The sequence below is a fragment of the Rhopalosiphum maidis genome, chromosome 3, assembly GCF_003676215.2.
Source record: "Rhopalosiphum maidis isolate BTI-1 chromosome 3, ASM367621v3, whole genome shotgun sequence".
Lineage (NCBI taxonomy): Eukaryota > Metazoa > Arthropoda > Insecta > Hemiptera > Aphididae > Rhopalosiphum > Rhopalosiphum maidis.
In genome coordinates this window covers 65,884,128-65,911,183 of record NC_040879.1, presented here as the reverse complement: position 1 = coordinate 65,911,183, position 27,056 = coordinate 65,884,128, and the positions used below count along the sequence as shown (strand labels likewise).

Sequence of the window (27,056 nt, the reverse complement as noted above, 5' to 3'; positions counted from 1 at the left end):
AACTATTAAATAAGTGTAGATTATTCATGGAAAAAAGTTAACTCATTTTTTTAGTTTTCAATCAATAATAACTAGTAGGGTTTTAAAAATAATTTAAATAAAGAGATATTGGCGTCAATAATTACAATATTATTATTTAGAGATAAATATTAGCTATATATACATGTAATCCATCAGTTTAAGTTTATTTTATGATTACAAGCTCACAGACATATTACACATTTTAACTAGGTAAATAATTTAATTTGTAAAATTTCAATAATACATTTATAATTAAATTTCAATAGCTATAAGATTTAAAAATGTAATACAATATTCCTTATAAGTCATAAGTACTTCATACTGGAACTAAAAATGTATAAAAAGATATAAACATAATTACAGGCAACATTGTTTGAAACGTTTGAGTATAAACTTTTTATTGCTTTAGGTCAATTAGGTTTTGGCTTAGGACTGTTCTGGTTTAAATCATATCATTCACAAACCGGTCTCAATTTACCAAAGTTCTTAAATTATTAAAATAAATTGCTTTAATAACAACATCAAAAAACATATCATGTAAAGTACTTGGTCGTGATATAGGCTAACAGTGTCGTTAGTGTGTTATATTATATTTTCATATACAATATCGTCTTCGCTAAGAATCATTTTTCGTTTATAAATATAAAATAATTACCCATGATTAACTCATGAACTTAATCATGAATATACCTATCATTGAAATACAATTTACCGGTCATGTACGTACGATTGCGTACTTTTGTCTCTTATCTTAGTAGTAGGTACCAAAATGAGTGCAATATTGCTGAAATTTAAAATACCAAGTACTCAGTAGGGAGTATCAGTTTTCCGTCAAAGAAAACATTAATAGTTTTAAATATTTCGTTTACGTTGTCGCAGACCGTAGTTTCAACCACACCTCAATTCGTGGTTTCAACTGACAAATTCAGACTGATAGCGAACAATAATTATTAAAACTCGGCTTATCAGTTGCCGCTATTTTGTCAGTTAGCACAACATTTAAGAATTTAAGATTATTCCACATGATATTCCATGACAATTAGACTATTGTCATTATATGTTGTAATTATATGTTCTACAACGTTTACGATTTACTTATTCAATTTATTTTTTATTATTTAACTAATTAATACAATTTATTTAATTTAAAATGCCTGTTTCGTGTGCTGCGTATGGGTGCACAAAAAAATATAAAATGGAACAGAATATACATTTCTTTCGTTAAGTTAGGTTATAATAATAACCAATTAGTAAGAATATTAAACTTTTAAATAACAAGTTAATGGTTTTTGGCAGTGTTCAGAACGTCCATAAAAAGGAATATTATAAATTATAATAATATTATTAATCAATATTTTAATATTTATTAAATAGTTAAAAAAATTGTCTTAAGAATCGTTCAAATTGTTTAAAAATATAATCGTTCTTCACGTTTACGCTCTATTTGATAAAAAAAATATTCTTTGTCTATTTTAATTTCATAATTGTATGATCATAGGTTTCCCATTTATAACAATGAGTTGCGAAAAAATTTTGAAGCAAGTTAATTGTGTCGGATATATGTAGTGTTCATTTTACAGAAAAAGAATTACAAGTTAGACCGGATGCACATAGATTTTTATTAAAGGACAATGCAGTCCCATCAGTATTTCCATTATTTAAGTCCTACTTCAAAAACCGGTTACAATTCTAGGAAACCACCTACAATAAGGAACATTTGGAATAATGGTATATTGTCATAAATCATATAAAATTAATTTGCTGATAGTTTGTTTTATTTATATAATACAGATCTAACTGTAGATAAATTGGAAGACAATATTAATGAATTTATGAATGTGACGACATGAAGTATCCAATTAATAATTGATTGAAGAGTGTGGAAAAACAAACTGACACCTATTATACAAATGAAAAAATTCTTAAAAATAATATTAAAATTCTACAACAAAAATTAAGAATGAAAAATAAAAAAATTGAAAATTTGGAAGACTTATTAAGTAATTTAAAAAATAGAGGACTTCGCTACTAATTTTAAAGGTAAGAGTCGGGGCTCTCTGCTCTGGACTTGACTTATTGCTTGTGCTTCCTTATAGTAATTATTAGATACTTTACAAATTCTGCTATAGTATGCGCTTGCTTAATTTCATAATAGGAATGGTATTAGATTTATTCAAAAACCAGTGTAACTATGATAATAAAACTCATGGTAAAAAATACACTAAAGCTGTGGTTTTTAACCAGTGTTCTATGGACTTGGTATAAGTGTTCCACCAAAATTTTTAAATCAATAAGAAAAATATTAAAAAATTATAAAACGTATATAATTACTGTTGTATTTTATGGCTGTGTTTCGTGAAAATCTTATAAAATGTTAAGTGTTCTGTTATTTGAAAAAGGTTAAGAACCACTGCACTAAATAGGAAATAAAAGAATTTGCTTTGACATTCTATTATTACTCGCCTAAAGCTTATACCTTTTGCCGGTAATAAATATTTATTATGTTTGATTATAAAATATTTGACAGTAAATATATGTAGATATGTTTTAGAGCACAATATTAAACCAGCCTCATCCACTCATCCATCTTCATTGGATGTCTTCTGTTGATGCATAACTAGGGTTTTGGAAGAAGTATTTGAATATGTATTGATGATAACTTGAAAGAACTAGATTTAAATGACAATTGTTTTGTTGTTTTAAAAAATAATTTCCTTTATTAGATTTATGATTTTATTATAAAAAAAAATATTTAAGAAAATTGACTGTACAATATGCACAGAAAGCCTTTTAGAAGGTCAAACTTTACGTAGTTATTGTCATAGGCAGTTCCACAAAAACGGGTATGCAGAGTGCACATGAGCCTCAAGGATTAAATACATTTGAGGGGCCCCCGGATCCAGCCTGGAGCAAACCCTGCATAACTAGATTACTTATAAAACTTTTTAATATCATTGTTTTTTTTTTGTTTCAAAGGATGTTATTAGTGATCTTAAAAAAATGACTATAAAAGATCTATCATTATTTATTCTGAATGAACTATTTTTCCTGATGTATTTACAGCTACAATGATATTTATTACTATGCCAGTCCCTTCTGCTGAAAGGTAGTTTTCAAAACTAAAATTAATAAAAAATTATCTATGTATTTCCATGTCACAGGATAGATTATCAAGCTTGGCTATATTAAATATTGAAAGGCTCCAAACTGCTGAAATAGTTGTAGGCAATATAATAAATATTTTTGCAAACGCAAAAGCCAGAAAAATGAATTTTTTACATTAAAACTTATATTTTGTATGATATTTTAATTTTTTATTTTATTTAGTTAAAAGGTATGTATCTAATATTTAATTTTGTTAAAAAAAAATTGTGTGTTTTTAATAATTATAATAGGTACCTATTATAATTCTATTAAGATTATAATATATTGGAGTAATAAAATATTTATCTAACTCGATAGGCTCATATTGAGTATTTGAGTACCTAGTTATACAATATAAACTAAATACTTAGGTATAGGTACTTCATAAATACATAGTGTTGTACAATATACAACAGTAATAGGTAATACCTATATAGTTTTATATATTATACTTATACATATACAAACAAATTGATGTATAACGTATTTTAAAACCTAATAATGTTGATATACTTATAGATTGTAAGACTTACAACAAAAATTAATCTATAGGAAGAGGCCCAATTTAATCACTGCACACAGGCCCCTATTCTGTAGTTGTAGCACTGGACTCATAGGAATTAATTTTCTGTTTAAGTAGTTTTAAAAAATAGAGGTGGTTTGGTTAAAAGTTCTGTCGATACCATCAAAATAGTCAGATTTGTTGAATTTACAATTTAACAGTATTAAAGTCCTGCTTGAACTCTAAAATCATAGTTTATACTAAAAACCATGTGCTTAATTCTAATATTTTTAAGAATTCAAGTTGTGAAGGTGATAGTATTTTAAAAAACCATAAACTTAATTAAATAATACTTATTTGTAAATTTTACTTGAAAATCCTTTTACATTATGCTGCAAAGTTCAAAACAGCATTACAGCAACCGCTGTTAGTAAATGTCACATGTTTTCAAAATTAATTTTATTTCATAACCAATAGGTAGGTTGGCTTATTTTATAAATAAATTGATATATTTCAATAATTTCTTTATTATTTATTTATTTTCTATCTTTAAAATGTGGTTTTTATTTCCTCGTATATCTATAGTTGTACATGTATATTTTCTATTAATAATACGTTTAATTCGAAAATTTACTGAAATATTCTTTTAATCCAAAAATATGAAACAAGACCATAAAATATTCAAAAATGTGGAAAATAACAATAATATGAAATCAAATTTGTATCCAAGTCAGCATTAAATTGGATAAATAGAAACAAATATGCAATTTCATAAACATTCGTGACCTATTAGGCTATTCACAATCATCATATTTTTATTTGAGATTTACGCTCAAAATAGTTTTTTACTGTATAGGTACTACAATACCTACCTATATAGTATAAACCTTATTAACCCGGTATAATTTTTACCAACCGACAAAAATCATCATCTTCATCCATAACAATGTAAGTTATACAAGAGTTACTTATCTAGTGTAGTATAGATGTCTGTGAATTATATTATCTATAATTTGTGTTTGATTTTTTCAATAAAAAAAATTAATTAATACCGCGGAATATAGCTGATAATTTAAATAATTTATTAATTTTTTTGTAGGAAATCGGAGTATAATCTTTGTTGGAAAGCGATCATGATGATAACGGACGAGGGGGTCATTTTGGCGGAAAATGATTATGCCCATTCAGTATAAATAACATTAGTAGGTAATATTTTCAAATACAAATTATAAATTAAAATCTCGTCGATAACCAGCCCCGAAAAGTTTGGCACTAGGATTAATAGCCACAGCAACGAGTGAAACTTTATCAAAGATAATCAATAATTTCCCAAAACAAGTTATTTTACAGATTTTCATGATTGTGAACCATGACAACGTAGCACTAAGTATGGGCAGGTACAACCATTAGAACGTATACAATTATTGTTGTAATGTAAAAAGTCCACGTGGAATCGTAATGCACTAATTCAACACATCCATCATTGCAGTGACCCAAGCTACTAATATAAGGTTAACTAATGCACTAGGTTTAAAGCAGGGCGCAGGCCGATACTGAATACCAATTATCCAGCTTTTTAATTACGGTCATTATAAGTCTAAACTATCAAATATGTATTTATATAAGTTATCCGACTACAAATACCTTTGATAAATGCTTAGTATAAAATTATTTAAAATACTTAAATACCTACCAATAATAGTATTTAAAAGCATATAAACCGTATTTACTATTTTGTGAATCTATACCTAAGAAGAGTTTTATTTCTTTATAATAAAGAATATGTGGTTTATATGTTATAGTAGAATAGGTACATATAAATTATAAATTAATTCAATTAAAAATATAAATACCAATAAAGTACTTACCATATCGGAAGGTCCATACAGGGTTAAGTATAGTAACAAAAACTAACTACACACTTTTTAGTTCATGTATTAAAAATATTTACCCCCCCCCCCCCCGAAAATTGTTCCGGGATACGTGCTTGGTACTTACAATACTTTTACTACAGTTTTTCGCTGCATTTAATTTTTGCTGTAGACCATTGAGAGCTCGATTGTCACTTAACATCATGTTAATAAAGATACAAATTATTTTTACAGCGTGTCACGTTTTATCTCAGGTCTCAGGACGAATATAAATAATATGTTTAACAATATAATATGCTTGTTATTATATTTTATTATATTATTTAAATTTTAATTATTTATCAAAATGTATAAGTATAAGCAGTGGCTAGTGACAAAATATTGACCACTCGTATGGATCTTTTTCAAATCGTTGTGACCGAGTTGCGGTCATATAAGGTAATAATTGCGGTTTGTATTCGATTGTCGATTATCCTACGAGTATAAGCGCTTACTCAAATTCTAGTCAGCGTTAGGTTTATTTTTTAGTTTATGGCAAAACGAAATTCTTTCAGAAAATGTATACAGTAATTGGTTTTAAAAATAATAAATAATATTTATGTTCCTGTTCGACCTAGACTATTAAAAGATAAAAAGAAATTATTGTTCAGAAATATTGTGTATACGCTGAAAAGTAAATGTTTACAAATTAATTTAATATTTAAGCCACAACAAATAATAGTTTTTGACTTTGATAAAGGAATTTCTTCAGGCTCACCACTTGATTGGATGCAGATTTCATTTCAGTCAAGTCTAGTGGAGAAAAATAGTAAGATTAAAACTGACTATAGAGTACAAAAATAATAACTAGGAAATTGGAAAATGTGTTTTTAGAATTTATCGCAGAACAATATATGATGGATTTAAGAGTTACTCAATTTAGTGAGTAGTGATAATTTGGTCGATAACTATATTGACTATGGTACTACTTTTCTTTAACCACACTTCGGGCAGCTTTGGATAATAACTTTTGGGGAACGAATAATGGAAGTGAAGTTTTCGATTCTAAATTCAAAACTAAAAACCGATCGCTACATCCTAACATATTTATATAATTTTTAAAGTGTGTCAAAAATATTCAGATTGATACCTACATATTTAAAAATCAATTCGGTACATTTCCAATCTAATAAAAACGTTGAGAGTGTTAATTCAAAATTTATAAAAAATAAAATAAAAAAATGAAAAAAACGATTGATTTGTTGATATTTATAAAATATGTTTTATATACAATTTTAAACCAGTATAATTACAAATATATTATTTGTATTCATTAAACGTTTAACTAACAACAAACATCATAGACCATAGTTGTATTTGCCGACCGCATTTAGATACCTACCTATCAACCTTGTAAATACTGAAAATACTTATCAATGTTTGTTCTTCCGAAGATTTTTTATTTTTATAATACAAGCAATTCCTCTGTCCACTGCCATGCCTGTTTCATTGATTTGCCTATATTAAATTATATAAATAACATTAATTAAAATTTTTTTTAATGTTTAGGAGACGTAGTCAGATCTAAAGATTCTAACACCAGCCCAGTATAAATCTATAGAAAATAAACGGGGGTAAACGTTTTGTTTCACCTCTTCCAACTGCCATCAATGATGAGAAAATATAATATGTCTTATGTGCGCAGGATGTCGGGTGGTGTTCTGATAAAACAATAAAACATGTTTCTTCTGCTGTTCAAACCAGACCCGTAGCCATGAATTCTTAGCAACGTAGGACGTTATGAGTATAATATAACCCTATTGGAAAAAAATAAAATGCGCTACCCACTTTATAATTGTCAATATTCAATAGCAATATTTATACTCGGAAAATTTATATTAAATAATGCTTGTAATGTATACTGTACTATAATATATATTTTTAACCATTTCGTTGTATATATAACATATATACTACGCAGTATAGATATCTTTACCTGTAATAAATAAAACGATAGTGGACGAGGAGTGTAAAGTGTAAGTACATCTGTACAACATTCTTTCCCGCCACGTCACTAGTCTAAATCGAAAACTTTTATACGATCCTGGATTCCATATATTTGTAAGACTTCTCATCTTTACAATCGTCGTTCATCATGTCTCGTATATAGACTGTATTTTATACCTATATACCTATAAGGTTTATAATATTTTGTATTGCACGCATGACGGGATGACGGGCAAATAAAATAACGCAGTTATAGCGGTGTAATAACGACAATTTTATTGAAATAAAAATAAAATTTCAGTTTTTTTTTTTTAATAACACATACTAAACGGTATAGTCAATATACACATGTAACACTAACAATAAACAGAACAATAAACAATATTAGTGTAGGTACATCGTAATACAATACAAAAACGTGTCAACTAACACAATATAATATGTAATAATAATATATTTTCATTAATATGCGTATGTATGTGCGTGTACAAAACTATAGGTATACCTGCGCAATATTAACATTATAATCGAGATCTATTCGGTAGGTATATAATCAAGCAGCTGCAGTAGTTAAACGGCGTGATGGAAAACGTATACAATTTATTATTTATTACATACTATATTATTGTATAGGTATAAGCAGTGGGGCAATATTCCTATCAATTACTTAAATTTTTAATATTTTACCATTGTTATGAAAGGTACTCGTCGGTTCGCGACACGCGACCGTAACACTACACGCGCTGATAACGAATGATGGGTGTCCGGCAGACACGAACTGAAAAAAATCGTATCGGAATCGTTCGTCAACCGCAAAATTCTACTGCACGAGTAGACATATTATACGGCGGGATGGGACACAAAAATCTGAAGAAAAACTATCGATTTATTAACCGAGCTAGGTAATATATAGTACTACGACCCTCTCCCTACGGGGAAAAATCTATATGTTTAACTGTATAGAAAAGAAAAGCGACGCGCGAACGAATTCGAAGCAAAATGATGTATGTAAAAACGTTAAATTCCAATTGGTACTTTGATATAGATATTACTTATACAATATAATATATCGTTGTAAAGGTAAAGTGATGGGATTTCGAAGTAAATTAATTTGGTGGTGATCTTTAGACTTCAGTCATCACACGTGTACGAACTTTCCGCGGGTATAGGTATACATAATATATAATGTCATATGGCTTAAAGATAGGTATAATATATAATTTTATACGGTTGTAGTGAGCACTCAAAAACAGCGATCTAAATAACATTATTAACTATATGCCTAAAAAAAAACATAATAATATTTATATATACAGGCGCTTATAGAATATTTCTTATAACTATGTAGAGAGTTGCTGCTATATAATATAACACACACCACACGCATATACCTTATAAAAACGTTTACAAATGTATTTGTGGCCTGTTACACGCTATATAGTGTGTATACTTGTGTGTGTGTATAGTGGCGCAACCAAGGGGGGGTGTTTTGGGCGTCTGGACATCCCCTTTGAACCGTAACTTTTGTCCATATAGTATACAGATTTGGAAAATTATTGGGGAACTATACTGTATACGATACTGGCGGACACCCCCCTTGAAAAAATCCTGGTTGCGCTACTGTGTGTGTGTATGTGTATGATGTGAGGGAGGTAGTAACAGGGTCTCTGAGAAAAGAGTGGACGGTTTCTAAGTAAAAATATATTGCAGCATTAAACGTGTGTGCGTGTTCTCATGCATTTTTGTACTCGGGTTTAGTTACACATGATATGAAGTCGGTCCAGCCCTTATTTTATAGTGTGTGGAGAACGACGTAATATATAATGTTATTGTGTGCAACGCGAAAATACACATGCGTAGGTATAGGTGTACGGTTTTAAATAAATATGCAGCTTAAATAATGCGTTCAAACTTTCCGAATATTTTTTTTTTTTTACAACTTCACGCCTCCGCACATTTTGAGCTTGTTGCAAATAAACAACATGTGCAGTGTAATGATTTTTTTTTGCATTTGTTTAAAATAAAAACTGGAAATCACTAGGTATAAACCATTAACATTAGGACGTTATTAGGTACATATTGTTATTATATTAATTATAATTATTCGTACTATAAATTTGGCAGGGGATTTTTGTGCGGTTGTCGTGAGAACACGTAGTAACGATAATGATGCCCAACTATCGAACGAAAATTTCTGTAAAATCTACCTATGTCGTATAAATTCATAATGTTATATAATTTAACATGTTTACATTATAGTGTTAGGACGCACACGATGCCAATACCGACAGAATCAATATTCCGCTGTGTACACAACACACATACAAACATGAAACACTACCGATCGAAATACATACACTATACATATATACTGATAAGTAATAATTTGAAACGTAATATTATGTCAATACACTGTTATTACCGACCGAAATTGTATAGTAATATTTTAATATGTCGAGAGAATAGTGATATTTAAGTAAGGCGCCGTCGGCATTGCAGGGTGGTGCCACCTCTCGGATATGAAGTGTGACATACCATTATAAACATACAATATTATATCATAAAATTTCGATATCTAAAGCATCTATACATTTGACTCGTGAAATAAAAAGTTCACGCCGTCAATGGGATCGTATAGCCTATTCGCCGTTACCTATACGCTTCGATACCGGGACGACATAGGCGTGTGGATGGTGGTACGAGAGGAGCGAGTCTAGTCTATAGAAGCCGAGAGGAGAAATCTAATGTGTACGGTGGTTTTAAATTACGCATTGATGTATTAGGGTTTAGGACAATTGTCAATTGGGTTTACTTTAATGAACGTGTTTATCCATCGCGGGAGTAGTATACCCATTATCATCTATCACGCAAGTGTCTCGTAAATAGCGCATAATGTATAGAAACTTAAGTTAACGCAATAGAGAAAAAAAAAGGACATAAAAGGTTAGGAACCTTTCTAAGCAGGGACTCGAGAGCGAGATGACCGCATTGATTGAATTACAACAATCTAAGGAATAGAATCTGTTATATGTATATTGTATGTATGTGTGTGTATATATATACACACAGACATACATAGTACATACACATAAATGGTTATCTACGCAATAAAAACGATGAGTTGAATAAGATACTTCTCGCAGAATGAAACATTAAAACTTAAAAGTCATAACGTGATAATAAAATATGGTTATAAGTGCCCGTCACTGTTGACCAGGCGGATATTGATGCAAATATCAGTTATACGTGGATCAGAATAGGACGGACTTGGTAATTATTCGAATTGTTGTTACTTGTTGGTTGTTATCGTTACTAAAAATGAGGGAAAATGACAAAACCTTATAGAAAAATTCGTTTCAACGTGATTGTAAGCTGTTGCAGATATTGCAAACAGTCTTAATACGGATTTTTACATGTTTTTATAATTGATATAATGAATTGGTGTCATGAAGTTCAGTTTTCTGGAGAAATATCCATTAAATTATAATCACATTGTACTACTTAACAAATGTTTCTATTGTGCATATTTAATAATATAACACTGTGAAGCAAATTATACACATTATTTTATGTAAATGTCATATAAATTATAGTATTTTTGATAAAAAAGACCTATAAAACCTAATTTAGAGTCAATTTTAAATAATTAATGGGTTTGAAATTTGAATTACCATCTAAAGCACATTTAGAGATACAAAATAAATTTATCTATTAAGCAGACAATAACAAAAAATAAAAAAAATATTATTTTTGGTTTGAAGCCACTGCCTTCAGTACAATAAAATATTATAACTAATAATTAAATAACATACAATTTATAATTCATATTTCATAAACATCTAATTCATTATGCTAAGTTAAAACCAAATAATTGGAACAATGTTGTTGGGTACTTAGTTATAAATTGGAAAACGAAGCTTGAAATTCATTTAAGCTTTTGGGACAATGAGACACTGATTTGTAATAACGCATTTTTATTAAATTAGTTAAAAATAAATAAATAAATAATAGTTGTATTAAAATATTAAAATACTATTTAAAAATATTTAAAGTTGAATAATTAAACGATGAAATATATGAAATTCAAGTGTTGAATATAACATACAAATAAAAACAAAAGTTCACAATTGATATATGATCATAGAGGATAAATAAAATGTAAAAATGTATGTGCAGTTTGAAAGTAATTATGTGAAAAAATAAGGGAAGACTTAGTAGTCAGCCAATAACCGATCTAAAAAAAAAATAGGAGTAATAATGTGGCATATTTTAGCATATAAGTATAGTCAATAGTAAATAAAATGTAATGATATAAATGAAGGTTTGCTTTGATATAAAAAAATTAATTAAATCAAGCATTAAGTTCAACAGTAAAATTTAAAATGAATAATAAGAGGAGGAGGCTGTTTGATAATTTAGAAATATAATCTATTATTACTTTAATAGACGACACAGCCGTTTGATGAAAAAAAAATATACAAATAATTCAATTTTGTGACACAACCAAAAATGCATTTAGAGATATCCATAAATTCAGAACTATTATAGTTTATAAATTGAGGTTTTTTTTTTTTAAATTATTGAAAAAAATATTGTGCGTTAATATTGTAAAGAAAAACATCAGGAACGTGAATCCACTATAACACGCAATGAAGCATTATAATTTCTGAAATAAGGACATATCTAAATACATTTTTAGACTTAGTTACAATTAGATATATAATAAGCATTTAAATACATACTACATATACATATTTTAATAAAATATTTATACCCATTACTAAACACAAAACATTTAAGGTTTAAATATTAATAATGACTCGAAAGCTATCACAAATGTTTGACATCATAGGTATTCTATATAGTAAATATAGGTATTTTAAAAATAGCTCAGTAACTTAAAATACAGGCACCAACATCTCAACTATTCAATTAACATAATTAATAAATATTATTAGTTTCACAAATTTTAAATCTTAATTAACAAATGCTTATTAATTACAATATTAATCATTAATATATAAATGCATAAATATTTAATATCCTCTCATATTTTATATTATTAATGATTAACTTTGTTCAAATACTTCTCCGCCTTACAAGTTAAAATATATTAAAGTTAATGAACATTAATTAATTAATAGTATTTGAATAAATTTACCATATATAATAAATTGCATTTAAAAAATAACTACAATTATTTCTTTTAAATTATTCCTATTTTATTTTTTATTTCTTATAAAAGTCATAGAATGGTGTTAAAAATATTTAATTTTCATTGCTTTTATTTCAATTATTAATTAATTAAAAATATTTTTTGGATTTTATTTTATACTTAATATCAATAAGAATAAAAAAAATTAAAGTTTTATTATATAAGAAAATTGAAATTAAGTAAATATTATATGAATACTTTTTTTAAAATCTATGTTCAAATCAGTTATTAAAATTAAATGCGAATAAAATTATATAGTTATTTGAATTATTAAAAATTATTTGTGCAGATGGAAGACTAAATAAGATGCCAAATATAATGCATGACTAATTATTTCTATATAATAAGATTATTCAAAGACGGAGAAGTACAATTGAAAAAAATCTGTTTTTTTTTTTTTAACAAGTATATATCATAAAATATAAGGAAGTAAATAATAACATAGAAACAATATAAAGTATCAACAGATTATTCACAATAACTATTAAATAGATAAACTAATATTTTATAGATATAAGGTAGTAAAGTCAATATTATGACCAAGTGATGGTCCTTAAATATAACAAAATATATATATTGATCTAGTCTCTAATTTAATCAGTGTAGGCACAATACAGATTTCTGTCTATTTAACAAAAACTATTTTGAAAGTAAATGCCCTAAAATTTATAAAATAACATGTGATGATATATTTGTTTCAATTACAATTGTGCACATTATTGGTTGTGGAATTCTCATAAAATCAAATCATTCAAACAATATTTTTAATAGTATATTCTTATTTTTAACAGTCTATAGTAAATACAATTGATGGAGGTTGATGCATTATTATAAAGTTTAATAAAATATTGATGAATATACAACTAACTGATACGGTAAAAATAAATAAATAAATAAATAAATAAAATTCACTAAATAAACAAACATTAACAACCTACGATCAATGTCTAATATGAGATTAGAAGATCTAACAATGATAATAACAATCTTAGCTTGGAAAATTTAAAAAATATTATATCGAGATAATCAATTTACAGATCAGTCTATTCGAGGAATTTTATAGGGTGGTTCATTACGGTACCAGACTACTTGACCGAGTATTGTCAGATCTATCATAACCTGAAGTGTGCCACACATCCAGAATTGTAGAGGCGCTTTTCGACTTACAAAGTAACAAGTCTTAAATGCATCTCCAGTTGTCCAAAGTAATACCATTGTAACACTATTAAAAAAAATTTGAAGTTATTTCTAAGACTCTTAACCATTAACAAACTTGAAATTTATAATACTTTATTTGGTTTTAATTCATAACACTTTAATATTCTCTAAGAATAATAAAACCTACTATAATTTATAAACATTCTAAATTAATAAAATTGAAAATTTAATTAGTTTGTATATCACAACAAAAACAAAAACATTTTTACTTTAATTATTGGTAATTAAAAATGAGATTCGGTATTAATTTAATAATATTTAAATATAAAATGTTAACATATTAGTTAAAGCAACCATAAAGATTAAAACTAAGGCATTTTAATATAAATTAATGAAAATTGTGAAAGTATCTGTGTGTGTGTGAAATAAAGTTTGCTGAACTTGATAATAAATAATATTATGTAATTGGGAAATATTTTTTTATAGTTAATGCATGTATTGTTAAATAATTATACTATTGTCTTTATTAAAAAAAAAAAATATAATGAGTATATAAATTAGAACATTCAACAGAGTATAATATATATATTGTATGGGCATCTTAGACTATTATAATTATTGTGAAAAATTTATCTTTATTAATTATCAGCCAAAATATAATACAATTTTGGTCATAATACTATTTAATTATCAAAATTATTTATAACACATCATTTGTAGTACTTACCTAACACACAAATTAAATAATATTATATATAGTAGAATCTCGGTAATTCGACAGATATCAAACCCTGTTACTACCGAATTAATGAGGGTTCACATAAAAACGCATTTTTACTTATTGAAAAATTAAAATTAATTTATTAATTATTAAAAAATTAATAACCTTATTGTACTTCAACATTAACTGAATAAAAATAAAATATCTAATAGGTTTATTCGGATTTTATTTGTTATTACTTAATTTTATCGTTTACGATAGTAACTTTATATATAAATACATATTGGGATGAATGGGTTAATATAGCCTGATTAGTTGACATATCGGATTATCGAATGACCGGATTACCGAGATTGTACTGTAGTATTATAATTTATAATACATTTGAAATATACATAATTAATAAAAGATATATACATAAATTTAAATTTAAAATATTGTTGATCACTCTTCACTCATTTGTTTAATGTAGCTTATAATTTAATAGAGTTCACCTAGAGATAGTTTGTAAACTTTTTTTCACACATAAATAAATGGGTACTATTTTATTTAAAAGCTCCCCCTTAGTTTTAATCTTCATGGAAAATATTAAAAAATAAAATCAACTTTTAGTTTTGATGTGCTAATAGGCAATAGCTATAGGAACTATATATTGATGATAATTTAAATTATTTTATAGCTTTTATGTTAATTTTGTTAAAAAATATTTAGGTACTTAATTGCATACCACCTTAGGGTTTAAGATAAGTCACAGTTTAATAAGAAATAAGTATTTTGTAATTTCATAGGTAAAACTTAGAAATAAAAATCATTTTAATTATATTTATAATAATTTAAATTCAATAACTTTTTTTTAAGATACATAAAGTAAGAATATGTGTGGTCATAGTTAGTTTAAATTTATGTAAATATTAATAAATACCTCATTCCTTCTGTAGATCGATTTCTTAAGTTTTTGACTAATTGAGGAACACCCAACATGGCTTCAGTTAGGAGAGCAAGAAATCCAATAATTTCAATAAATATAACATTGTGCAGAAATATGAATGTTATGATGGAAAGACAAATACTCATAGCGATTAAAAAATCTATGTACGACTGAAAGTCTGTCCATTGCCAAAAGTAATGCCAGTCAAAATCTACAAAAATTATAAAAATGATTACCTTATCTGAATATTGAATAATTTGTAAACAAAATTAATATGAGGCTAAAAATATATTTTATAAAGTATACCAGTAAAATATCTGTCTGGTCCTCTGATTAACTGTGTTTTATTACGAACTTTTACACATAAGTGTATCATAAGTAACATCATAATATTCATTACAATGCTTTGGAATAGCAATGGAAGCTCATAACGTTTACCAAACCTATAATTATGTTTTTTATTTTAAATAAGTGTTTTGAAATAATTGTTAAGTAATTAATACTTACCAAAATAATATTCTCAAAGTGTTCGCAACTAAAAGTGCAAGACATACATACATTGAGAAGCCTTCTGCATCTTGTTTGATGTATATTTCTCGATATTGTGGAATGTATGGTACTACTCCTCCGAATACCATAATTGTTGAACAACACCATCGTGTTACTTTTCGAACAGTAATGTCTCTTACTTCTTCCACAACTGGTTCCATATTGACGTGTCAAATTATTTCCTTTATGTTTGGAATTCACCTTGAAGATTTCCATACTATTGAATATAATTAATTATTAGTAACAAAATTAAGATTATTCAAAGTATATTATACTAAAAAGAGGTCAGTGCACTATTTGTTTTCTATCTAATCTCGTGCAACATAGTAAATTTGTATTTTGTAGAATTAACTTTGTGTTATTAGCTTTAGTATAAGAGTGAACCGATCTATTATCAAACTTAAAACTAAGAATATTATCTGTATTTGTGTTAGCTTTTTTACAATATTAAAATATTTTTACAAGTCATATAAAATATAATAATTAAAATGTCTCATGTCTTGCTTTGAATTTGAAATATTGTAAGATATCCAATATACAAACACGGATAATATTCTTCACTTTCAGTTTGATAATAGATTAATTAACTCTAATATTTAAGGTAATAACACAAGGTTGATGCTATTGAATACAAATTTTCTATGTTGCATGTGTTCACATTTTTAAAATAATGTATAACCTTTTTCACATTGATAATAAACATATAATTATTTTATAATATGAACAAAATACAGATACTTGATAAAATGTTGTTAAGACTTAAAGTGTTAGATTTGTTAAACAACTACTAAGCTGAATAATCTAGTATGCCTAATGCAATTAATCACTTATATTTTTGTGATTTATTATTAAATATTTATATTCCTATAGAGGTTGGATTTTCCTAAAAAGAAAATTTATAAATTAGATTTTTCTATTAGAAGGAATTAAAGAAACTTGATTTGGCAAGTTATAATGTTAAGTAGGTATTATTTTATACTTATGCATATACACTGTATAAATAATAAAAAAAATGAATAATCTATATTTAGACTATTTACTGTAATTAGTAATTTTAGAACTAAATAATACAAAATACAACAAAACACATGACCAGTATAATGTATTTTTGCCAAATAATCAAAAAAGAAAAAATTTGACAAATAACTATTTGTCTGTATAGTCATACAGTTACTAAAAAATTGTATCGCAGAATAATAATGTAATTATGTAATAATGATAAGAAGTTACTACTGTATTTAAACAATTTACAATAAAAATAAGATCACTAATATTCATAGCTAGCAACCAATTTATTCACAGCAAAATTTAGAAAATAATGATGTTTTATAAAGAAGAAAATCAATAAATTAAATATTTAACACAATTTATACAAATTATCCTTGAAAATATTGTTTAAAAAATAAATATACATATAAATGAATAATGGTTGAAAATATATTAACACGATAATTAATAAAATACTGGGCAATTAAATACAAGGACAAAATATCAGTTATAATAATAGGTTATAAAGATATTGCTATAAACGAATTAAGGTGTAAATTTAAGATTATGATGAGCAATCTGTGAAAATAATTTAAAAACTATATTCAATATTTTGTGTTACTTGATCAATTTAATGTAAATAAGAACAAAAAAAACTAAATTCTAATGAACATCTAAAATACTAAAATAATTTATTACAGAAAAGAAATAAATTGAATTAAAATATTCACAATAAATTTATTTATAGTCAAGCGTAAATACGCGTATTTATTATTTTTAGTAACTGTTATGCTAATATAATAATAATATAATGTTCCAAAAGAAATTGAAATAATTATAAAGTTAATAATTTTTCGATTAACTTCAGAAAATAACATAACAGAGTAATTGTAAAAAAATAAAACTATGCAATAGCAATTATAATATTATATTGTAGATTTACGGTTGATAAGTAAGTTGGTAATCTAAAAAAAACATTGAATGATTTATTATCTTTTTTAAATGTTCTCAAAAAATGTTATGCCAATAAAAATATCAAAATAAAACAATTAATTTTGTAAATCAATACTGTTTACAATAAATAGGTCATAATATACGATATAAAATAAAATTATTAACAGTTCTATTTTTTTTTTTTTACATTTGACTAGGAATTCGCTAGGAAATTAAATTTGAGCACAAAATTCAAGCATTTGAAAATATTACAAATAATACCCTCAATTCAAAACCAAATAAACACAAAATATAATACGGTCATAGTATTTAGATAATATAAAATAGTTATTTGAATTATATTTTATAGTACCAAAGTCAAAAAAAGTTGATATGCACTGATGTGCATACTTGCACATTATTTATGAAAAGATACCATTATGTATAATATACTACTAATAACAAAAACAGTTATTGTAGGTGAACTTTATTTTCTTAGCTATTATTTTAATAAATACAATTATAATACTCAACTTGAATTTATATTTAAAATTAATGTATTTTTTAATAAATAAGGACAAGATTTTTTACAGACATAATTTTTTCCAGAAACCTTGTAACATATTTATACCAGGAGATAGAAAAAAAATCACACATCACACGATAGTATAATTTCAACTTTCAGGGTCACTTTCGCAAGTACATTATTTTATTTTTATTGTAAGATTATTAAGAAATTATAAATTGATATATTTATTTATTATTAATATTTAACTTTAAAAGCTAATAACTTCTCAATCATCAACAATTGATTTAAGAATGAAATTTATAATTAATTTTACTTAAATATTAGTTTAAATTAAATCTTTAACTCTTTGTAATTTATTCATGCTTTAATTAAAAACTTTTATTGTTATTATTAAAATATTTACTATACATAAGTAATTTTTTAATATAGTTATAGCTAAAAACACAAAAAGGTAAAATATACAGTTATAGAACCTATTACAGCCCATTATTATCAAAAGTCACCATAAAGTTTATTTGGTTTAAGTAAAAGTAATTAATATAATAATTGGTCTTCAGTTTTATATTCCCTCCCTCTTCTAATAAAAGCAATTTGTGATATCTTGTCTGCAGTATCTTCAGTATTATTAATTATCATTGATTAAAAAAGGTAATAGGTATGTGTATGCAGTTAAATTGTGAAATTTTAACAATACTTCATAAGCCATAATTGTATCCCTTATCAACAAATCTTTTGTATACATTGGACTCACTAGTTTAAACTTATTGGTTTAATTAGAATAGAAACAATAGATTTTATATTCTATGTATTAGAAAACAAATTAATACTGATTAAGTCATAATGAACCAATGTTTCAAGGAAGTGTAAAGGTAATACATAGGTATGTAAATATAATTTATATTTTTTATTTCATATCAATAAATGGTATTATCTTGAGAAATATAATGAACTATTACTATTTAACTTTTATGATTTACTATAGGTTCCAATAATGAAGTATTTTATAAATTAACAATAACTATAAATATTTCAAAACTTTATTTTAAATACAACATAATATAGTTTAGTTTCCAAACAAAATGTAATTGAAATATAGTTTAATATATACTTCAAAACTTATAAAATAAATTGTTTGCTTATTGATAAGAGCATATTGAGTTTAATTAAATTGAAACTTTTGGACTATGTACTAAAAGTGTATGGAAAAAGTAGAAAAATAAATGTAGAAGTAGAAAAACCAATTCGGACTGTTATATTTATTTTGTTTACACTATCTTTTGGTAAGCGTATTGTGTTCATTTTATAATTGACACAGAAAAGCAATTTTATAAAAATCTAAATTACAATGAGCTAGTTTCTGAAAATTTAGTTAAAAATGAAATAAAAAAATTTTCTTGAGGTAAGATAAGAAAGATAAACTAACTATTAGTTTTATTATTCTATTTCTAAAAATTTAGCAATTTATGAAGCCTCTGTTATACATTTTCACTTAAAACATGAAGAAAAAATTGGTTTTTATTCAGTTATTTATTGTTATACTTAAAAAAAAGAAAGATACTTTCTAGCATACCAAACATGTAATATCCAATATAACTAAAATATGTAATTGAATACGCGTTATACATTTTAAATTTAGTAAAGCAATGTAGTGATGTATTACAGAGGTAGTACTACTAGTACTTAGATGGGAATGTCACTGTGTAGGTAGATATATGGGTGTTTGTGTAGTGACATACAAATAATATGGTTCTGATAGTAACTGACAGTATTTATTATTTTTGTATTTGTTGTAGCTCCCAACCCATGAAATATTAATAAAATTTAAAACTTATTTTAGTTTTAAATGGTCTATGAAAATCGCTACAAAAGTATTAAATTGTATTTTACAAAAATTGATCAGACCCCCCCCCCCCCCGACTACGAAAAACCCTGGCTACACTACTGTAGTAAAATAATATATTGTTTAATTTGGTTAAATGAATTTAATTCATTTGGTTCTGATAGTATAAAAAGCTCAAAAAGTTGCATGCATTTCTTTTATATATTTTTTCAATAAAGATACCTTAAAAAATTTCATAATTTTTAAATAAATATGACGCATAATAAATAAACACAAATATTCAATAAAATAATGTAAAAAAATGTCAATATAAATTATTAAGTGATGATGTATAATAGTAACCTCTAGACCTAAATTGTTAAAAAAGTATGAAAAATTTTCGAGAAAAAAAATAATTTATTCCTACATCAATATTATCCCCTTCAAAGTTGTGTATTTTAGATATTATACACTCATCACTTACATCAGCTCTTTTTTCAAGTATTTTTTTTATATATATATATATATATATATATAGCCTAATATGAAATATATCACACATTTTATTCACATTAAAAATTTTAATAGGTAAAACATTATCTTAAAATGATAATTTTTAGAAAATAATTTCTAATTATAATAATTTACTTTAATTTACTGTTTTTTGAAATGGTTTATTAACTATTGTTATTATGCAAGTTGATTAGTCTACCTAAGTATTTATGCAAACAACATTTACTATATTAAATACAATTTTTTTAAATTAATTAATTAATATAATTATTTATTTCCTAAGTATTTAATTACTAAGTGCTCACAATATATAATTAACAAAACTCTAAATCAATATTTGATAACAAAATTAAAATTTTTATTTGAAGCTTAAAAACAAATGTACTGTTGTAAAAACACAAAGGAACATTAGGGTTAATTAATTTTGTGAATTATTACCTAGGTATTGTATTATTAGGTATAATATATAATTAATGGTTCACCCATTGTCATATTTTTAAAAATGGTTATCTTTATGAGATCATAAAAATCACTTATTATTCTTATTGCATGCAACAAATATTCATAAAAATCACTGTTACCTTATCTTTTTGTTTTAGAAAAATAAATCTCATTAAGTAGGAGGTATCATTACATTTGTTTACTGAAACTAATATGTTTACTATCAAACAAATGTAAGTCCTATTTATTACATAATGTGTATTAACCATAAGCACATAATAATACATTTATGGTACTATATTTCACAAACATGTAATCCTATCTAGTCACACAATGGACTGTTGTGGGTTTAATTAATATAAAAAATTCTAATTATGTTTATAATATTAAATAAATAAGCAAATAATTTTAGGTAAAGAAGCAACCAGTAGGGGTTTGTGGGTAACCCTTCATGATATGTTTTTAAAATACAAATTATCAATTTTTGAGTTATACAATACAATGCGATAGTATCTTACAAATGAAGGTATTATAGTTTTAAATATAGCAACAAAAATGTTGTATAGTTTGTGTTCTAAGTATTTTTCTCTAAAAAAAAACTATATTATTTAGTTTTTACATATTTTTTCTGTCAGATAACATTTAGTAACATTATTTTTATCAACAATTATAATTGTTTTTTTCTATCAAAATATTTTTAAGATTTAAATTTTAACACAATCTCAAACACAGTGTTTTTAAGCTTGTATTTATAATCATATACATTTCTTATAAATATGTTAATGGTATTTTAATTTATGTTAAAGTAACTTTTAATGAATATTATTATTAGTCTGGGCAGGTGGTAATAAATATTATTTAGGTATTCATAATAATGTGATTATTATATTTACAACAAAATATTGATTGTTTTTCAATGACTAACACATTTTATATGAATTTAAAAATATTACAAATAAAAGTACCTACCTGGGTAATTTTATAGATTTTTACGGATTTTTATTAAAAAAAATAACAATTAATCTGATTGTTCAAATAAGTTTAATAAAAGTTATAATAACTTATTAAATAATAAAGAAGTTTTGTTAAAATAAAATTGAATATAGTACCTATAAACCATATTATATTTTAAAAATTATATCTAAAATACATTTGAACTAACTGATTGAAATGATAAAACAATTGATTTCACACACAGTAATTGCTGTTTTTTTTTTTTTTTTTTTATCAGTTCAATTCAAGATCAGTGTATTTTTTTTTTTTAATCGATCGTTGCATACAGTGTACCTATAAAATATTTATTCTTAACAATTGCTGTTCAATGACAAAAACATAGGCATAATTGTGTACGCATGACCAGATCTATACCAAGTCAGTGCGATCAAGGTCCTAACTCCTATAATCTGAAACGAAAAAAATTACTACCAATCGAAAAAAACTAGAAGTGTGTAAAAATGCTCTTGTTCTTGATCGATAGAAGCCAAAGGAGAGCGGATGGATATGATGGGAGTTAAAAAGAACGTTGTGGAAAATTGACTATTTCTATCGTATGAATATATTTTCACAGGCTCTCGAATGCCCAATAAAGACCACCCGGGCGTTTAAAGTAGCGCTTGTAGACTTTAAAAACGTTTAGAACGCCGGATTGATGTCCGGCGCTCAACGGCCGATGGCGTTTTGCGACACACACACACCCCACGACCGAGGACGGCAGTAACAGTGTAGGTACACACGAGGGTAGAGAGGCAACACCAGTGCAGCGGGATAGTTACCTAGAATTCAAGGCATCGTGACGACGACGGCTTTGGTCGAGTCGCCGTTGTGTGCGGGTTCGCGCGGACACCGTGGAGAAACTCCTGCTCACGCCGTACGCATGATCGCGGGCAGCAATGAAAACGGTGGCCACGAAACGCCAAAAGTCTCACTGGTAATGATGCGCTACGCGGACACACGAGACACAGCGGCCGAGGAGCTGGTGGCGGATTCGTAACGCGACGGCACGCCGCTGACTGGCGTCTGACGTGCGGACGGCGATGGAGCGGTGCGATAGCGTGCACCGCACTGTGCGTACGGTCGCCGATAGCGGTCGACGGTGTCGTCGTCGTCGTCGTCGTCGTCGCGCGCGCGTTATCTGAGACGACGTCGGTGGCGGCCGTGTGTGTGTGGACGACGACGCGGAGCGCATTAAACGGACGGCGACGGACCGACTGGTACGCTGACGTTGGTCCTACTACTTACTACTATCACGACAACAGCAGCAGCTATCGGCCACTGATGCCGCTGTCGGCTGTCGCTGGCGTTGCTGTTGTTTTTGTCGCTGTACTCGGCGGCGGCGGCGGCGGCGGCGGCGGCGCTCGTATTGTTCGACTCATTTGCGTGCCCGCACGAAACGCCAACGGTGCTGTTATATATGTGTTATTGTTGTTTCGCGTTTTCGACAATGAAACGCCGCCGCGACGACGGACGGCTTTAACAATTTTGACAAATCGAACGTTGATAGTGAAACAATAATAATAATAATAATAGTAATAATAATAGTAATAATAATAATAATAAAAAGCCCTCTCGGACGCGTTATCGCGATAAAAGTCGACGGCGGGTCCCGAGCAGTGGGGGGTGCGCGCGTAGAAGGCGGCGATGATGATCGAGGAGTGAGAAAGACGCGGACGGCGGCGACAAAGGCCGCGTGGAGGGCGAGGCGCGTGGAGGGACTCGGGGAGAGGCCGCCGGCGGTGTGGAGAGCGAACGATGAGTGAGAGTGTCGTTATTCGCGAAACACTATAACAAACGACGACGGTGTGTATAGAGCTAAAAGAGGCGCGTGATTTGCCGGGGGACGGGGTGGCGAACGAAAAAAGGAACGAACACGAATATACACTCTTATTGCTATGCATAGGCCTTTGTAGAGAGAGAGAGAGAGAGAGTGACACGTCGCAAGGTCGTTGTGTAAATAACGTCTATGCGTCATGCCGTCATAGTGTTCAAAAAAATGTGTTACAATAATAATATTGTTTCATAATTGTAATAGCGGTGTAATCACGACGATAATATACGTCATGCGATGTACACACCCAAACGATGAAACACGTAGGAATTTACGATTTTTACCTGCCCCGCTGCCTAATATGAGTCTATTACCACAGCCGCGGTTATTGTCATGCTGCAGCAGATCACAGGACTCGCACTCAGTGTTACATATGTTATGTATATAACTACCGTACGAGAATGCGAGATACGATATGCACACAAAGTGTAGGCCGCTAGTCGTTACAAAATCTGTATATTAATCGATGTAATCACTATTGATAGTCATCGGCACTGGTGCAGTGATGCGCTGACGGGTAGGTACCAGCCTACCAAATTTCCAGTGTATATGGAACAGTCAATTGTTTAATAAATAATGTATGAATATAAAAGTGTGACACGTTCATTGACAGGCCGTGATCGGGGTGGGGTTAGCCTCCTAAATAATTTATACGAGCCGGAATACTTTCAAAAATAAAAATAATTTCTACTTTACATAGGTAGCTAAAAAAAAAAATGTAATAATCAATTATTTTTGATTTATTTATTAATTATTTATATTATTTTTTTATTCTGTATACACACGTTTTCATGTAGATAAATATATATCTACTTAGTATATCCAGTAGATCCAAATAATTAATTTAAAGAGGTACCTTTCCATAGAACAGAATTCGCCTAAACTTGGTACTTGAGAGTTTAGAGAGGTGATTTTCCGAAATTCTCAATAATTCAATAATTATTTAGAAAAAACTCAAAAATTGAAATATTTCGTTTAATTATAAATGTTTTAAACAATTAACCTATTTAAACTATTAAAATTGAACTAAAAATAGTAAATTTGCCAAATCATGATTGATGAATAAAATTTATTTTAATTATTTACTCATGCGGTAGGTATATGATCCAGAATGACAATTTTTAATTTATTTTAATATGAACTTCTTACACCAGAGTTTAAGGTAAACCAACAGTTTAAGAAATGTTTTAGTTCCATAAAATATTTTATTTATTCTCTATCAGTTCGATCGCTTTAACATAACACACCAAAAGTTCTATAAAAAAATAAAATATTTTAACTGTTAGGTAAGACATGCTGGTGGTGGTATAGCGGCAAGGCACCCGCATATCTGTTTATTACCAAATACTTAAACCCCTGCACCCCCTCCACATCACAAATATGTAACAGGATCACCGCCAATATAAAGACATATTATTAGACTTGATCAAATTACCTCATACTTTTATCACGTCATCTATGATTTATTGTCATGTATATATTTTCAAAATCGATTTCTATAGGCAATTATTATACTATATTTTCGACACGTACACACCCAAATTATTTAAAATGACGAACAAATTATAAAGACCAGTCAAGGTTTTGTGGTTGTTTAACATAATAATATGTTTGTTATTAAATTTAATTATAGCTGTAGGTATTCTCAATTTACGCATAAAAAGTAAAAAAAGAAATTCTCTCATTTAACATATAGAAACAGAATTATACTCAAACACGAATTTATTCAGTGTGGAAACCGCATTATCTTTTTGAAGATTATAATAAAAATAAAGTACAAATAAAAAATTCTATATAGTAGGTATATTACTCACATTGGTAATTTGTATAATCTCAATTTTCTCGCACTCGCGATGTTTACGTTTAGAATAATTATGCGGTAATTATTGAACACGTGTAGAGCTGAGCTAATGTATACGCCTATAATAATGGTCGCAGCGAATAATTATTATTATATTAATTTTGAGGTAGGTACGTTTAATAATATTTCAATATAATATAGTCTACGACCGGCGGCAGAAGAACCGACCGACTAATATATAATATAATATTATAATAATAGTATAAAATTATTTAATGTATAAGTGTTCCGATGTTCGCGTATTATCGTACTGCAGCTGTGGACTCGATAAAATTACTACGTGCCGATGAGAATGATTTGAGGTGATAATATTACGTTAAAAATATGATGCGGATATTTTGATAGATATTTATACGTACCACTCGCACCAGCATTATTATTATTATACGATATTATGTTTTATAACGGCGTGTTGTAAATAATAGTATGACGATGACAAACGGCGGAGAGCTGTAGGACCGAGTGGCCGTGCCTTTGTGGACTACGACGACGAGTTTATTCCGCCGGGACGTGTCCGCAAAAGCCGATATTATATTCAACTGCCTGCGTAGCATTTATATAACGGATATAACGTTGGCCGTTGCCGCCGCCGCCGCCACCGCCGCCGCTGTTGCTGCTGCCACCACGGCGCGGTGAACGCGTTGTGTGGGAAACGTTTTGGAAAGGAAAAAAATTGAGTAAAAACCACTCGTACACACCTTTGTACCTATTACCGATACTATACGGTATACGTTTACGTATACCTAAATGCGAGTATATTAAATTATATGTTAAGTGCACGAAAATGGAATAGGTCTTGCAGACGATGTATAAATGTACAACGCGTAGTATGTTTAGGTACCTACACATATTATATACCTATACTGTGATTAGTTATTACGTTATTTCATTATAATTGTGCACATTGTAGGGTAATTATGTATTTTTATGGTAATTATTGTTATATACTTATATTAATGTATATCTGTACATATATGTATACACAATATATACTATAAAAACTAAAAAAAAAATAAATAAAATAAATAATAAATAATATATATATATATATGTA

At 27.6% G+C, this 27,056-nt stretch overlaps 1 protein-coding gene across 1 annotated transcript; it reads right to left on the bottom strand.

Moving 5' to 3' along the window:
• Positions 1-13,184: 13,184 nt before the first annotated feature.
• Positions 13,185-23,536, bottom strand: LOC113556881 (PQ-loop repeat-containing protein 1). Its single transcript, XM_026962093.1, has 5 exons — positions 23,090-23,536; positions 16,054-16,312; positions 15,853-15,989; positions 15,541-15,757; positions 13,185-13,961 (listed from the first exon to the last, which is right to left on the bottom strand). The coding sequence occupies exons 2-5, from the start codon at positions 16,254-16,256 to the stop codon at positions 13,778-13,780; spliced, it is 741 nt and encodes a 246-aa protein (XP_026817894.1). The 5' UTR covers positions 16,257-16,312; positions 23,090-23,536; the 3' UTR covers positions 13,185-13,777.
• Between the last annotated feature and the right edge of the window lie 3,520 nt (positions 23,537-27,056).

What these genes read in the sequence shown, in the direction of transcription:
- LOC113556881 (XM_026962093.1), bottom strand. Translation starts at nt 16,256, where the DNA reads ATGGAACCAGTTGTGGAAGAAGTAAGAGACATTACTGTTCGAAAAGTA. An exon ending in ACCAGACAGATATTTTACTG is followed by an intron (nt 15,758 to 15,852) that starts GTATACTTTATA and finishes TAATTTTTGTAG; the next exon opens with ATTTTGACTGGCATTACTTT. An exon ending in CGATCTACAGAAGGAATGAG is followed by an intron (nt 13,962 to 15,540) that starts GTATTTATTAAT and finishes TTTTTTTAATAG; the next exon opens with TGTTACAATGGTATTACTTT.